This window comes from Mus caroli, chromosome 8 (genome assembly GCF_900094665.2).
Source record: "Mus caroli chromosome 8, CAROLI_EIJ_v1.1, whole genome shotgun sequence".
Lineage (NCBI taxonomy): Eukaryota > Metazoa > Chordata > Mammalia > Rodentia > Muridae > Mus > Mus caroli.
In genome coordinates this window covers 76023878-76039822 of record NC_034577.1, presented here as the reverse complement: position 1 = coordinate 76039822, position 15945 = coordinate 76023878, and the positions used below count along the sequence as shown (strand labels likewise).

Sequence of the window (15945 nt, the reverse complement as noted above, 5' to 3'; positions counted from 1 at the left end):
CAAATGCAAGAGTGCCTGAGTCTTCGTTGTCGCGGTTAACAGGATCATGGATAAGCGCAACCAGTTAGTTGGGCTTCATGGGGTAGGTCCTCCCACACACTTGTCTAGGGTCTTCCCGCTTCCAGCAGGGGGCGCCGATGAGACGTGCGGAGGCTTCCAGACCCTTCCCTATCTCCCTCAGGACCTCTGGGATCCCATGGCTACTTAGCCTTGTCGATTCTTTGGCCTCGGCCCTGGCAAGAGGACACTGGCAAAACCACTGCAAGTAGCCTGTGGGAAATTTTTCTTAAAAGTCTGGGGATCCCTGGCGTCGCCGGTCACCCTTCCAGAGCTACAGGGCGTTTCCTCATCTGGGCGACCTGAGATCCTTTTACAGTGAGTTCACTGAGCATCAGGTGAGGCGCCGCTGCCTTGGGTCACCGCACTTCAGGACTCAGGGCCGTCTGCTCCAACTTGATGGGTCGCACTGACCCATTGGGGTCGCCATCGCAGTCCCCAGGAAGCACGGGCTGTGAGCGTGCAGCCTCTACTCTGTGCCCGGCCCCGCAGCGTGCGCTGCTCTCCACGCCCCTGCGCGCAGGTGGCTTGCGGGACCCGGGAGCGCTGGGGCCCGAGGTCAGTACAGCCGCTTGGTCTCGCAACAGCCGCACCAGGAAACCTATATACTTCATGGCCAGGCGCAGCACCTCGTTCTTGCTCAGCTTCCGGTCGGGCGGGTGGGTGGGCAGCAGCTTCCTGAGCTCTGCGAAGGCGCCGTTAACGTGCTGCTGCCGCCAGCGCTCACGGCTGTTGGTGAACACTCGCCGAGCCACCTTCTGGGGTTGGTGCCCTGAGGACCCAAGGGACAGCATCAGCGTAGAGGACAGAGGGCGCCCACTGCTGTCCTCACTGAACACCACCAGCTCCCACGTGGGGCTTGAACCCAGGCTGTGGGCTGTGTAGACATCGCAACTGCTGAGTCTGATTAAGCTTTGATGACAGCGATGTGATCCCTTGAGAGGTCCAGGCTGTGGTTTCATTACTAGCAAGTGTATTTCTGGGTTCTCAAAGGTCCTGTTCTTGCCGGCTGTGGGCCTGAGGGTGACTGGTGACCTATCTGATGGCTGTGGTTGTGTAGGATCATGCGATGTGGTTGTGGCTGTTGTATGTGTGGCTGGGGTTCTGAGGTTGACTGTGGTCTCATAGTTCTGTGTGATCCTAATCCAAGGTTGTCTCTCATGACTGTGTTTTCAAGGGTTGGGGAGTGTCATCTTGTGGCTGCCATATCCTACTGTGGCCATGTCTCTGGCTATAATGCTTGCTTGTTGGGGACTCACATAGCCCAGGTTGGCTTCTGAACTGGTTCTCCTGCATCAGTCTGGATTACAGGGGTAAGCCCCCAAGCTAGGCTCAGTACTGTGGTCTTGCATTAGCTATCGCTTGTGTGAGTTGTCCTGTGTTGGGGTGTGTGTGAACCTCCCAAAATACTTCTTCCTGTGGCAGAGTACAAGCCAATCAGACATGAGCTGCAGGCACCCCACAAGTACACACCGAGAGACACACTCACCTTCAGCCAAGTCCAGCTCACTATGGCTTGGTCTGCGCTTCAGCCGGCTGTTAGGGAAGATGCTGAAGGGTCCTGCTGGCCCAATGTAGACACTGTAAGGGGTTGTGGGTCATGAACACTTTGTAGGCAAAGACCCTGGCCCCCAAACCTAAGCACTGCCCATAGTCCGAGGTGCCCACTGACCTGTTGAGGAAGGGGTGAGGGTGGTAATGTACAGCCAGGGTAGGTGGAGCTCTTCCTAAGGCAGTTAACTGCAGCAAAGAGGGCCGAAAGGCACTGAGCTCTGTGGTGGGCATGGCTGCCCCTGTGGGCCTGGTGTGTCCCAGGTTTATCACTGGCACGCCGGGAGGCAACCAGGGGGTGCACGTGTTTCGGTGGTCCACCTCCTCTGTAGAAAGGGGCCCAGGTGAGGCCGGCTTAGAGGGAGGGGCAGGTGCTGGGCTGGAGGCACATACCATCTCAGTTTTCTCAGTCATGGCAGAACCCACCTCTGCTCCGGCCTGGGGTGGGCACATGGACCCCACGGATAGAATGCTAACCTGTGGGAGGGAGTGAAGTTAAGGGGAAGGAAGGCCAAAGACCATCTTTCTCTCACCTGTTTAACCTGAGCTTTTCAATATAAGAGCACCCTTAGGCGAGAAAGGGACTGGGGGTTCAATAATCAAAGGTAGAAAAGTGGACCTAGAAACTGCTAGGACCTAAAAGGAGGGCCTTCTCCACAAGAGGGGGCCTCCTCCACAAGAGGGGGTGTCTACCAGATACTGGGCAGCGTTGACCCTGTGAATTGTTTGTAATGGGCATCTTCAGTCTCTGACCTAGGTCCAATCTTTCAGAATCTCTCCTACCTGCAGCTGGGAATAAAATAGGAATCTCCCGACTAACTCCAAGACCCCCTGAGTCTCCAAGAGTCACCCTCTGCCACCTCTCCGTGGCTATTCCAGGGGCCTCTACCCTTGCTGAAAGTTCCTCTTACTGGCCCCCAACCCCATCAGCACCCTACTTACCACGTTTGCTGGGCTCTAGGGTCTGGGGTATCCTGCCAGTGTGTAATTCCCCACATTGCTGCCCTGTTTTCCCCAACTGAGGACGTTTTGCTTAGTGGGTTCCAGCGAATGAATGAATAAATGAAGTAACAAACACCGAATACAGGCACAGACACTCCTTAATGTTCAAAGCGTCTTTCTTACCCTGTAGCAGTTTCCACAGCTTGGAGAACCCGGCTGTGTGGTCAGGTTTGTCAGTCCAGGTCAGGAGACAGTTTCCACTGTCCAGTTCGGCCGGTGTGCCCCAGGTAATCCCGTTGGGCCTCAGAGCTGGGCTGCGCCACCTCCCGGGCTCCGGAGGGCCTGAGTAGCTTCGGAGGCGTCGTGGTGGGTACCTCCAAGAGAAAGTGAGCTGCTCCTGGACCGACCCGCCCTTTCCCCGCCCCCCGACAGCCTGGCTTCCTCCCTCTTACCCGCTGGCGCAGAGGCCAGAGGATGCTGGGCCTGTGCAGATAAGGGTCTGGCTGCCTGGCCGCGGCTGATAAGAAGCAATGCTGACCCGGGAGGAAACCAGCGGGCAGGGATCACGGAGCGCGCACCTCCTGACCCACCCCGGCTAGTCACCCTTCGGGGCTTGCTGCTCCCACAGCACTGGAAGATCCCCCCAACCCTCAGGAGCCCAGCGCCAAACGTGCGCAAAGGGGAAAGGTGGCAAGGCTGCTTCTGCTGTCCTCTGTCTGGCTTTGAACCCCACCCCCTATGCTGATGGGGGTGGAAGGGGCCCCTTTCCGGTCCTCTGAGGCCCCATGACCCATGAGCCTCAGCCTAGTTCCTCTTTTTTTACAGATCCCCCTGTGGACCGCACCCCCCCACACACACACACCCAGGAATAGGGCTCCGGAAGGAGACAATTCTGGTAATGTGGCCTTGCTGTGTCCTGACACCGTGGTGCAGGTGTCCTGAACCTGTGGCACTACTAACGTATTTCCAAGCCCGCCTGGGCTTGAGATGAGTGTCAAAGCCATATCTGAGTTTCCCAAAAGTTGCTCCAAAGTTCCCCAAGATGCCACTCAGCCATACCACAACTAGGTGGTGTCCCTCACTGCCAGGTATTCTGGAGTGATCTTCTGAATTCTGGAAACCTAGGGACTGGAGAGATGGCTTCGTGACTAAGAGCACATGTTGGTCTTGTAAAGGGCTCACGTTTTGTTAGTTTTGTGGCTCACAACCATAACTAGCCCCAGTTCTTTTTTTTTTTTTTTTAAAGATTTATTTATTATATGTAAGTACACTGTAGCTGTCTTCAGACACTCCAGAAGAGGGCATCAGATTTTGTTACGGATGGTTGTGGGCCACCATGTGGTTGCTGGGATTTGAACTCTGGTCCTTCGGAAGAGCAATCGGCGCTCTTAACCACTGAGCCATCTCGCCAGCCCCACTAGCCCCAGTTCTAAGAAATGTGACACCTTAACTCTGAGGGCACCAGACTTGCACATGGTGCACATACATGCATGCAGGAAAAAGTCAAAGAAAAAAATCCTTTTAAAAGTTACAAAAATCCTGGGACCCCAGCTGTAAGCTCCCAAAAGGGCCAGGCATGTTGATCCCAACAGTTGAATCTCTTGAGTTCAAGGCTAGCCTGGTCTAAATAGTGAGTTTCAGTGGTCAGGTTATGTAGACTCTGCCTCCCCCCAAAAAGGGGAGGGGACTTCCAAGATGAGCCGAAGCTCAGTCACTCCTGGGGGCTTGTCCCCAGTATCTGGCTAGTTGTGGGCACACCCAGAGAGGGGCTCAGTGGCCATGCAGACTCATCAAAGTGCTTAAGCCAAAGACCCAGTTGTCCACCCTAGTGACTCCTCTAGCACAGCTTGCTACAGTGGGCTTCACTTTCTGACTGGTGGTGAAGGGTGCATGTGCTGGGAGAGATTCTGCCCCAGGACTCTCCCCTAACATTATTAATCCTCTACTCTAGGGGGAGGGGAGAGAACATCTCTTCATTGGGTGTCTCAGCAGCCTCCTGTGTTCTCAGAGAGCATACTCCTATTGAGGAGCAAGCAGGACAGGAAGCACCTGGTCTGGAGCGGATGCACAGAATGCCTGGTTCCGGTTTGTCTTCCGCCACTACACCAACTGCAGACAGCTGAGCCCAAGAAACCAGGCAATAGGATTGAGACTGCAGGGGGATTTGCGGGCACTGGGGAAGTGGAGGAAATGCCTGGATAGCTGGAAGAGGGGAGGCAGCCTGTTTGCAGCTGCCGCCCTGTGGCCACCTAATGAACTGCTCTCCTGAGCAGCCAGAGCAGTTTCATTGTCAAAGAGATAAAGTTGCAGTAAGGCAGGAACAACCACTCCTCAGACAGGCAGAGTCCCCCATGCAGATAGCTTCCCAATTCAAAATGACAACCAGCAGGTTACATCTCTTTATTGTCTCAGTCTACACCTGGCCCAGGAATACCCCCATCAGCAGCCTTTGATCCAGGGGAGATCTTGGTGGTAGTCTCCAGACAGTCTTCTATGGGGATATCACCAGAGGCCACAGGAGCTGCAGGGCTGTGTGAATAACAGCACTGGTCCCCTAGTTGACAGGTACCCTGATGGGAGAACAGAGGGTGTGAAGCCCCAGGCTGTGAGCACAGAGCTGGGTTTCTTTCCTCAGTCCCTGGCCCCAGCTGTGCCAGAGGCCCGACCTTGGTCCAGTTGTATGGAGGGTGGAAGGAGAGATCACCTCTTTGAATCGTTTGCAAGGAAATGTCTTGAGGCGAGCTGCACGCTGGGCTGGGTCCTCAGCTGGCTCCTTCCTCTTATTCTGTAGCAGCCTCCGCCTCCCTGCTAGATCTTCACTTGCTGCCTTGCCCCTGTGCAGAGAGGGGTGCTGGTACCCCACTTTGTCTTTGCCCAGCCCTCGAAAACCCTCACTTCTACAACATTACCACTCACCCTGGCCGGGCACGGGGCCGGGGACCCCAGTTGGCTTCTGGATTGGCCTGGAAGCGCTTAAGTCCTCGCTGGCGGGAGCTGGGGTTGGCGTCTTCCCGGATGTTGAAGTTGGCCTTCAGCCTGGACAAATGGGTGGAGGCTGGAGGCTGCGGCCATGCAAGGTGAACCCAGCCCCAGAACCTGCCCACCCTGAGGCAACACCACAGGTCTGCCAGGCTCAGAGTTCTTTCATTTATTCAGTAACCACTTGAATTTCCTAGTGAGTTTCTGGATCTGCTCCAGTGGAGCTGAGTTGGCAGCATGAGAGACAGACAAGCAAGAAGACAAATCAGAAATGACTACGGCTAGGGGTGCGGCTCAGGTAGAGAGCTTGCCCAGTAATGATTAAGGCTTTAGGTTCTATCCCCAGCACTATAAAGGAATAAAAATAATAAAATAATAAAATTGTGTTGTGTTAGGACATAAAAGACATAAGTTGGGATACAACGCTTAACAGAGTGGTCCAGTCCAGAAGGCTTCTCTGAGGTGAGAGAGATGGGCCTGGGCAAAGGGCCCAAGGTGGGACAGACGGTGTGCTGAGCTCAGGTTGCTACAGAGCAAAGAGCCAGCCATGGAGGGTTCTGTGCTCTGTAATCTGACTCAGATGCCCACATGTATGTATGACTAACGAACAGATGATGCAAAAGAGTAGCAAAGGGCACAGGGTGAAGACAGGGTGGAAAAGAGGTTCTGGATTTCCCTCCAACAGTGTCTGTCCTCTGTGCACATGTGCCTGCTGCACCTGACAGGTAGCCTGTTCCCTGCATATCTGTCCATACCTGGGCTCCACAGCAAGAATTCGGAATGCTGGACTACTTTCAGACAGCCGCTCCCGTTTCACTGGACATTCCTTTTCCTGGGGACAGAGATCAAGGAGATGTTAAGCCCAAGGAGCACCGGAGCCACCACCCCTTCCTTGCCCTCCTGCCTTGAACCGAGGGGCCACCTGCTCTCACCCAGCAACGCATGATGTCCCAGAGAGCCTCAGGGGGGGCATCTGTCTTCACTGCATTCTTACAGGCATGGGAGAGAGAGACTCGGAAACCAGCATGAAGGAGAGCTGACCTGGGTACACAGAGACCACAAAGAGGAGGCTCACCCATGTGGGCACAAGCCAGGTCCTGTGGAATGGCATAGCCATTTTGTTCACAGCAACCCACGTCACACTGTGATGTCAAAGCTACCTGCTAGGGGCTGGAGAGAAAACTCAGTGGTTAAGACCACTCCCTGCTCTTGCAGAGAACTCTGGGTTTTGAAACCCAGCATCCACACCGCAGCTTACAGTCTTCTGTTAACTCCAGTTCTAGGGAATCTGACACCTTCTGGCCTCTCCAGGCACTGCATGCAGATGGTGTACTTACTTACACATGGGTAGGCCAAACGCATGTACATAAAAAATTAAACAACAAAGCACCTGCTGGAGGGATCACGACCTCTCAGCTCTGCCCTAAGCATACACCAGATTCTGATGGTTTAAGCTGCCCCGCGAGGGCCCTCACCGAAGCTGCAGAAGGCGGGGTGTGTTGCAGTGGATAGTGCTGCTCAGTTGGTCCAGTGTGTAGTAGAGAGGGACATCAGGAAGTTCCTGAGAGGTAAGGATGGAGTAGCATGGAGTGCTGGCACAAAGTTGGGCAAGGAGGGTCCCCTTTCTTGTGTAGGTCCAGCTCATACCTCAGTAACAACACTGAGGACACCTTGGATCCTCGTGGAAGTGTGGAAGCGGCCAGGATTCGCGGTCACTGCATCAAGAACTCGGCCCACAAAGTCCAGGTCATGGATGGGCTCTGCCCACATGGGGCCCCCAAGCTGTGGACACCAGGGATACAGATGAGCAAGGGGCATGAATGTATGAGTCCCGGGACTCTGGCCCACTGCCTCTGACCTGGGCCTACCTGGTGTCTCTGTCCACAGTGCTCACACTCGGGAGTCACTGGAGGACCACAGGCTGCAGAGAACTTGATTCTGCAAGGACAGGCAGTTAGAGGGATGGGGACCTAGGACATCCCTCATTCCAACCCACATTATTTACCTGCCACCAGGGTCTCCTGATGCTTTGCCAAGGCGTTGCAGGTAGAAGGCTCCACAACCCACACACTGGAACACCAGGGCCTGTTTGCTGTGGGAGCCCAGGAGAGATCATGAGTCCCTGATATGGTCATTACAACTCAACTCTTCCCTCAGACTGACACCAAGGTCCCAGGACAAATCTCTTATCCACTCCCTTAGTCCATCAGGTTCCCTTCCTGTAGGTTTACCTGGCTGAGGACTTAACCTTGGCCTGGCCTGTGAAAACACGTACAAAGACCCGGACATAGAAGTCGGCACTGATGCTGAGCAGCGGCACGATATAGCGCTGGTAGCAGTTGGCGTGCAGGTCCAGGCTGTGCAGCACGATCCGCAGGGCCTGGTAGCAGGGATGGGCGTTAACGCCAGGACGAACAAATTTGCATCTTTGGCTTAGAACCTACCACAAGCCAGGATTTTCTGTCCCTCAGTTTCTCCATCTACAGAGCCATGTCAGTTATCCCTGTGGCTGGTAGCAGGCACCAAATGACCACAGCCTGCATAGGTGATTTGATCCTATCCCACAAGCTGAGTGTGCCTCTGACATGAGAAGGCACTGCCCAGGCTTGAAAGATGTCAAAGGACCTTAAGAAACAAGGACAGAATCTACCTTTCTTTGGCCCTCCCCTCCGGCCTTACCTTCCCATAATAACCTTCCCCAAGCATAGAGCAGATGCCACAAGAGATGCAAAACTACGGCCCAGAGAGGTGCTGTTAGAGCCACAGGCTGAATAGAGCTCACATCTGGAAAAGCAGTCCTTTAGTATTTTTTCTTTTGTCCTGACATTTGGGAAGTAGAGGTGGTAAGGTCAGGAGTTTAAGTTGAACTTGAGCTACATAGCAAGTTTGAGGCCAGCCTGAACTACAAGAAAGCCTGTCTCAAACCTTCAACACCAGGGCTTCTTGTATTGGGGACATAGCTCAGTGGTAAGGCATCTTGAATGTACAATAGCCATCCCCAGGTATAATCTGAAAACCTAGTTTTATTCAGAGTGCTATGTCTGTGATTCAGTGTGTGAGCGGTCACACATTCCTGCTTGGAATACAAGCCATCCCCATTTTGGGGTAGCAAGATGGCTCAGTGGGAAAAGGTGCCTGCCACCAAGATTGATACTGGATCCAAATGGTAGAAAGGAAGAAAGGACTCCAGGATGCTGTCCTGACTTCACCATGGCACACATGCCTCCCTAATATAAAAAAGGGGTATGTGTGTGTGTGTGCACATATATATACATACTTATTAAAGCTTTTTTTTTTGGGGGGGGGGACAGGATTTTACTATGTAGCCTTGGCTATCCTGGAACTCTATTTAGCTCAGATGAGTATCACAAGAGATCCACCTGCCTCTGCCTCCTAAGTGCTGGCATGCACTACCATACCTAAAAAAAATACTTTTAAAAACTAAGTTAAACTATAAAATGCTAGGAAAAATATTGCTGCCCATTGAACAAGGATGTCAAAGATCAGTTTGCCAGTCACATCACAGCTTGGAATGGGCCAGTTCTGGCCATCTGAGGGCACTGAGCAGGTCATCAGGACAGGAAGGTATGCTCGAAGGGTCAGGGTAGGAATGCTCACAGCCTATTCCCCAACTCCAAGGCTGGCTTGGGGGGAGTCTCACCATTTCATGGCAGGCTCGGCTCTTGAGGGCCATGGCCCCATACTTGCTGTAGCATGTCTCTCCACTGTTCCCCGCCAGGACTGCCATGTCTGTGCAGGTGACACACAGAAGTCCTGTGGGGAGATGGACAGTGATGACCCTCCAAACAACTCTGCCCCCACACCTGATTGGGTGTTCTCAATGCTACGGGCTAGCCTCACCTCCATCACTCACAGCCTGCACTGCTGCATCCAGGAAGGGGGCGGGGCTGCCATAGGGGTCCAGGTCAATGACATCAAATCGCTCAGGTGCCTTTTGGTGTTGGTACATCAGCATCCTAGATGTGAGGGGTCCAAGTTCTCAGCACTTCAACAAAGCCTCTGCCCTGTCCTCTATGGTACAGTGGTTTTGCTCTTGAATTTGAGGCTAGCTTAGGCATTTGGTGTTTTCTTTACAGTTTAGCCATATGGATGGAACCCTGGGTCTCATGCATGCTAGGCAAGTGTTTTAATGCTGAGCTAAACCCCAGCCCCTTTGGCTACTTGTTAACTGATTTCTTGATTTACACAGGACTCAGTCACCCCACCTATAACCCTGACAAATAACAGTCCAAAAGGATAAGACCACTCCCTCAACCCTTGTAGCCATAAAGAACCCAAGCTGTGAGGGCTCAGTGGTTGAGAGAACGTCACTCTCACAAAAGACACAAGTATGCACTCAGCACCTGTGCTGTGAGGACTCCCTTAGACCTCCTCTTCTGACCTCCTCAGGTGCCAGTACTCACAGCTTCACAGTGCTGCATGTGTGCTCCCTCATGCGCACATGCATGCCCTCCCTTTCCTTCCATCCCTCCTTCCCCCCACCCCACCCTCAACACACAAATTCTAAACAGGCTCACTGGATAAAGACATCAATCACTAGATTGGACAAACCAATTTGACCTCCAGATCCCACATGGTGGGAAGAACTCCCACAAGCCACAAGTTGCTCCTCTGACCACTGCTTGGCAGTAGTAATACACACATGATGCCCCCCACCCCCAATTAAACTTAAACCAAAATTGGGTATACACCAAGCCTGTTAGTGCAGACCTAGCTAACTATGAGGCTAAGGCACGAAAATTACAAGTTCAAGGCCAGCCTGGGAAACAGATCATACCTAAAGCAAGCAAACAGCAACAAAAACTCTACTACTAGAACCAGGTTCAGTGACACATGCATCTGTATTCTCCAGGGAGATGGAAAAACGCTGAGCCGGCCATATCAACCAACAACTTCTCTCATCTGCTGACATCTTTTGAAAATTATTTTATGTGTATAGGTGTTTTGTCTGCTCGTATGTCTGTGTATCATGTGCATTATCTTGGTGTGCCTCATGTGCCCTCGGGGGGGACAGAAGAGGGATTAGAGTTCCTGGGACTGGAGTTACAGGCGGACTCGAGTCTCCTTGATGGGACTGAAAACAAGACCCAGGTTCTCCAGAGAGCAAGCAGCGCTTTTAGTCCCCGAGCTATCTTTGCAGTCCTACTGTGTGAGTGCACTCGAGGATGTTCTCAGGAAAAAAGCCAGGAGGGCGATGCACACCTGCACTATTACGGCAGTCTATAGCATTAGTTAGTTACCTGCCTGACACAGGCTAACATGTGCTACGTGAGCACAGCCGTGCTCCCTGCAGCTGGAAAGCTGAGGTGAGGGATTGCCTGAGGTTGAGACTTCCTCTGCTACACAGTAAGACCCTACTTAAAAGGGGGGAAAAGATTTAGGGGTGGGCAGAGATGGGGAGTTGGTTCAGAAGAGCACACAAGTTTGTTTCATACCACACAGGTTAGGTGGCTGTGAACAATAACAAACAAGTTTTTAAAAAGTCAAGGTGTGCTAGTGCACAGCTTCAGTCCCAGCACTTGAGAGGCAGAGGCAGGCAAATCCCTTGTCAGTTCTAGGCCAGCCTGATCTACACAGTAACTAGTCAGGCTAGTCATGGCTATATGGTGAGACCCTAAACAAAACAAAACAAAGCAATAAACCAAAATAATACGGCCAAAGAGATGGCTTGATGATTCGGGACATTTGTCGCTTTTGCAGAGGATCCACATTCAGTTCCCAGCACCCACAAGGTGACTCACAATGACCCATGACTCCAGTTCTAGGGGATCCAATGCCCCCTCTGACCTCCTCAGACTCATGTGTTCTACATATATACAGGCAAAATAGTCCTACACATAAAATAAATATTGGAAATTTAAAAACAAGACAAAGGGCAAGCACTTGTCAAAGGAGGTGGAGCAGCAAAGTGGGAACAGGTCTCCGAGGGACAGCCTGAGTGTAGGGCAGCCACACTGAGGCGGTGGGAGGGGTGAGCAGTGTAAACTTCGCTTCCTAGAGAAATGGCCTGAAGCAGGAGAATGAGCAATGTAAACAACTATAAGGTTAACAAGTTAGAAAAGAAAGGGACTGGGCTGGGGAGATGGCTCAGTGGCAACTGCTCTTCCAGAGGTCCTGAGTTCAATTCCCAGCAACCACATGGTGCCTCACAACCACCTGTAATGGGGTCTGATGCCCTCTTCTGGTGTGTCTGAAGACAGCTACAGTATAATATAAATAAATCTTTTTAAAAAAGAAAGGAAGGAAGAAAGGGACTTTCTGGAACCTGGTTATAAATTTATAATCTCAAACTGCTTGGGAGGCTGAAGGAAATCTTCAGTTCCAATTGGTCAGACCATGTGTCAAAACAAAGTCCCTAGATGTAGATACATTCCTCATCATTAAACAATACCACTTTACAAAGTTTGGGCTCTACACTTCTATTATTTAAGAAGGCTGCTATGGGCCTGCACGGTCACTCACACCTTTGATCCAGGCACTAGAGCCTCTAGTGGTTCTGTGTGAGTTCAAGGCCAGCCTATCTCCTACAGTCTAGTTCCAGGAGAGCCAGGGCAGATAGAGCAACCCTGTCTCAAGAAACCAGAAAAACAAAACCCAGGAATACTGTCATCAAGCCTAAAGTCCTCGCACAAAGCTGGAGGTTGGGCATCAATCGTTCAAGGTCACACCCACAGAGTTAATGGGAGGCCAGGCCAGCATGAACTACATGAGACTTCATCTTACCGAAAGGGGTGTGTGTGTGCTGGGGATGTAGTTCAGTTGGCAGAGTATTTATCTACCTCTAGGCTCCATCTGATCCCCTTTACTGAATAAACCAGGCATGGTGCACATGTCTATAATCCTACATTCAGAATAAGACTCAAGGATCAGAAAGTCATAGTCAGAGTCCAGTGTGCTAATAACCCCAGCACTTGGGAGGCAAATCTCTGAGTTTCAGGCCAGCCAGGGCTACATAGTGGTTCCCTGGACCCACATGTGGAAGGATAGAAGTGACTCCTATAAACCGTCCTCTGAACACACACACACACACACATGCTTGATGTAATTTAAAAATGTAAAAAGGCCAGAGAGTTGGCTCACCAGTTAAGAGCATGTGTTGTTCTTGCAGAGGGCCTGAATTCATTTTAAAGCACACACATGGCTCACAACTAACTATAATTCCCTTTTCAGGGTGTCTGACACCTTCTGGCCTGGAAGGACACCAGGCACACATGCGCAAGCTAAACACTCACACAAATAAAATGAAGTCCATCTATTTTTAAATGTTCATAAAGTTCTAGACTACCCTCAGCCACATGATGTTCCCATGACTTGGTAGATGAAAGGACTTTCAACACAAGCCTGAGGACCTACTGATGGCCTCTCCTGCACAAATAAATAAAATAAAAACAAAACTGCATAACCCCTGTAAAATTACTATTCTTTCACAAACAAGGGAATTAAGAGTTCAAAGAGGGGGCTGGAGAGATGGCTAGGCGGTTAAGAGCGCCGACTGCTCTTCTGAAGGTTGTGAATTCAAATCCCAGCAACCACATGATGGCTCACAGCCATCCATAATGAGATCCGATGCCTTCTTCTGGTGCATCTGAAGACAGCTACAGTGTACTTACATATAATAAATAAATAAATCTTAAAAAAAAAAAAGAGTTCAAAGAGTAGGACCCAAGGTCATACTTGGAGGCTAAACAGGGCTAGGATTAATCCCCAGAAAGCCCCATTCCAGGGACCTCTTGGGAACTGGAGCTGTTGCTCAGCCACTGCTTAGCACACATGAAGGCCTGGGCTCTATCTCCAGTGCCACCCCACCAATGACAATGGCCAATCAACCTACCGGGCATCTGCCTGGTTGGGCTGAACAAGATGTGCCACACCATTGAGCTCCACATTTCTGTGCATAAGCTCTACAGCCCGGGCAGAGGCATCATTGGCAACCACAGACTGGAGGCCAGGAACCTCCAGGGCAAAACGGATGGAGCGCAGACCGGAAGCTGCCAGGCCTTCCAGCACTCGTAGACCTTCCTATTGGAAGGAGGCAAAGAAAGACAAGTCTTATTTCTGTTTTAATGTTCATTTACAATTCAATCAGTTCTCCCCTCCCACCATTTTACAGCACCCACATGGCTCATAACTAACTGGATTCTGAGGATCGAACTCTTAAGGGTTTTGTGGCATGTGCTTTTTCCTTCTGACTGATGTCCAGGTCTCCTCTATCTTTTTCTGGGCTGTGGTGGATCTCCCACAACCACTTCCTAGAGCCCCTCAGCTCCTTCCTCTCACCCAAACTCCCAAGTGGCCACCTCTTTCTGAGGCCCCTACCTCACAGATCTCACCCACTGCAGCAGTCCGTGGCCGGTCCCCTGGGGCCAGGTTTTCATTCTTTTCAGCTGTTTCCTCTTCTTGATCAGACAAGTCCACAGCTATTTTCTCCGAGTCCTTCTCTCCTGGGACCTTGACTGCAGTCACTCAGGCAAAAACCAGACTATCAATGCTCCTTTTAAGAAATTTCACCGTAACTTTCAAATGGTCAAAATCCTGATGATTCATGCAAGAAGGTCTTTCCCTGAACCCCCAGGAGAAAGACAGAAAGAGCAGAGAGCCTAGAGCTTTCAGGAACCTAAATGAGGTGTGGATGAAGTGGGAAGTGAACTTTGTGAGTGATACTCTTCCCTCTGCCCCCCAGGCCTGAACCTCCACTCACTCTGGATTCCCTTGGCCCCAAGATGAATTCGAGCAAACTCTGTGATCACAGCACACCTGGAGGAGAGGATGGTAGGGGAGATGGTCACATTGTATGCCAGCTCCTTAGTTGTGGCCCAGGTCCTCAGTCCTCCCTTTGACAGTTGAAAAGGTTGTTGTCCCTCCCTAATCCATAAAGTCCCTTCCTTACTGCCCCAAATTCTAGTAGAGAAATCCCATCTCAAAGGCTAAAAATGCTAACTGCTCTATCTTTAAACCCAGAAAACCTTAAGGTGACCTTTGCAAAGTCCCCTCCCCCCAGTCCTTCAATTCAATGTATGTAAACTGATGTGAAATTTGACTTGCAGAAAAGTAACAGGTCTGTGTGAATACAACTATAGGAATTAACTCTCGGAAGTCAAAGTCCACGACCACATTATAAAGGGAAAAGGGGAGTCACATACCTTGAACACAGGAGGACCCTAAAAGGAATGTATAGTCCTGGCACTTACTATAAAAATCCGGTATGTGCCTTCATCTTTCAAGATGTTGGCCTTCGACTAATGCTGACTCCTCCCTACCAACTTTTCTCTTCCTTTGAGTGCCGCGTCCCGGACTGATATTCTCGTACAACCTCTACCTAACTGACCAATTCCCCTTGGCCAAGCTAACCCGCGACCCTTGCTCACGTCAGGTCCCGGTTGAATTCCTGCACCGGGTTATAGAAAACCTCGTTAGCACTGGGAAAGACGATTTTGGCGGCGCCCTCAGTGACAGTCGCAACCGGGTCCGCGGGTGGGCGCTCTTCGCAGGACCGTGTGCCGTTCTCCATCGCTGGTGGAGAGGGAGGCTCCTGGGCCTTCCGTTCCATGAACTGAGCTCTACAGAGGCTGCGGGCGGGACGGAGAGGGCGGCTTAGCCACAGGATCGTCCTCGCGAGGGGCATCCGCGGGCGCCTCAACCCGCCTGCCGTTTTCGAGAGAAGGGGAAGGGCATAGGGAGGTCAGAGAGCTGCATTCTGGGGCGGGGGTGGCCTGTATATCTATAAAGTAGAAACTAAAATCCGGTGGCCTCCATAACATCCTGCGTTCCCGAGGGCACTGGACCCAACAGAGCCTAAGGCCCGCGGCTCAGATTTCCCAACACACACACCCGGACAAGCTTCTCTCTTCGGCTCAGGTTTCCCACCACACCCACACACACACCCACACACCCACCCGAACAAGCGTCTCCCTTCGGCTTACAGGATCCAGCGAGTCACGGTGCACGCTTCTCGCATTAGGGCCTGGGAGCCGCCATGTTGGCAAAGAGGGCGGGCCAATCACATGACAATAACTGACCAATTAGAGACATTACCTACAGTAGGCGACCAGGGTCAAGACTCTTCTAGGGAAGGAAGTGCGCAGGCTACACTACACCAGTGATTCTTAATAATACAACTCTTCTACAAAGGAGTTTCACTAGTTTAATTCAGGGCAAAAAGCGGAGATACTCTGCACCTTTAGATGTCTTCTGTGTGCACCTTGTAGGTTAACTCAGGCTCTAGAAAAGTATTCACTGACTTTGAATCTCAGTCCCACCACGTACTCTGGGCAAGTTACTTAAAATGTAAGGCTCCTATTTCCCTTACCTGCTAAATAGGAATCTTAGCTGTCAAGGGCAAAGATTAAATAACCGAAAGCCTGGGAAGTGTGCAAAGGAGCCGTCTGAGTGTAGACC

General features: G+C 51.5%; 2 protein-coding genes across 8 annotated transcripts; both read right to left on the bottom strand.

Annotated features, from left to right (window-relative positions):
- Positions 1-4: 4 nt before the first annotated feature.
- Positions 5-3261, bottom strand: Lyl1 (LYL1 basic helix-loop-helix family member). Its single transcript, XM_021169298.1, has 4 exons — positions 2734-3261; positions 1730-2085; positions 1547-1638; positions 5-829 (listed from the first exon to the last, which is right to left on the bottom strand). The coding sequence occupies exons 2-4, from the start codon at positions 2059-2061 to the stop codon at positions 417-419; spliced, it is 837 nt and encodes a 278-aa protein (XP_021024957.1). The 5' UTR covers positions 2062-2085; positions 2734-3261; the 3' UTR covers positions 5-416.
- Positions 3262-4935: 1674 nt separating this feature from the next.
- Positions 4936-15573, bottom strand: Trmt1 (tRNA methyltransferase 1). Of its 7 annotated transcripts, none has more exons than XM_029480543.1 (17): positions 15444-15542; positions 14916-15192; positions 14249-14304; positions 13867-14003; positions 13382-13569; positions 9391-9506; positions 9191-9303; positions 7761-7909; positions 7535-7621; positions 7398-7467; positions 7177-7311; positions 7005-7090; positions 6462-6570; positions 6285-6361; positions 5467-5586; positions 5255-5384; positions 4936-5120 (listed from the first exon to the last, which is right to left on the bottom strand). In XM_029480543.1, the coding sequence occupies exons 2-17, from the start codon at positions 15170-15172 to the stop codon at positions 4959-4961; spliced, it is 1992 nt and encodes a 663-aa protein (XP_029336403.1). In that variant the 5' UTR covers positions 15173-15192; positions 15444-15542; the 3' UTR covers positions 4936-4958. The 7 variants fall into 7 exon arrangements, with proteins under 7 accessions (XP_029336403.1, XP_021026344.1, XP_021026347.1 ...); XM_021170685.2 differs by having other exon boundaries at positions 4937-5120; positions 15471-15573; XM_021170688.2 differs by having other exon boundaries at positions 4937-5120; positions 14916-15116; positions 15471-15573.
- Between the last annotated feature and the right edge of the window lie 372 nt (positions 15574-15945).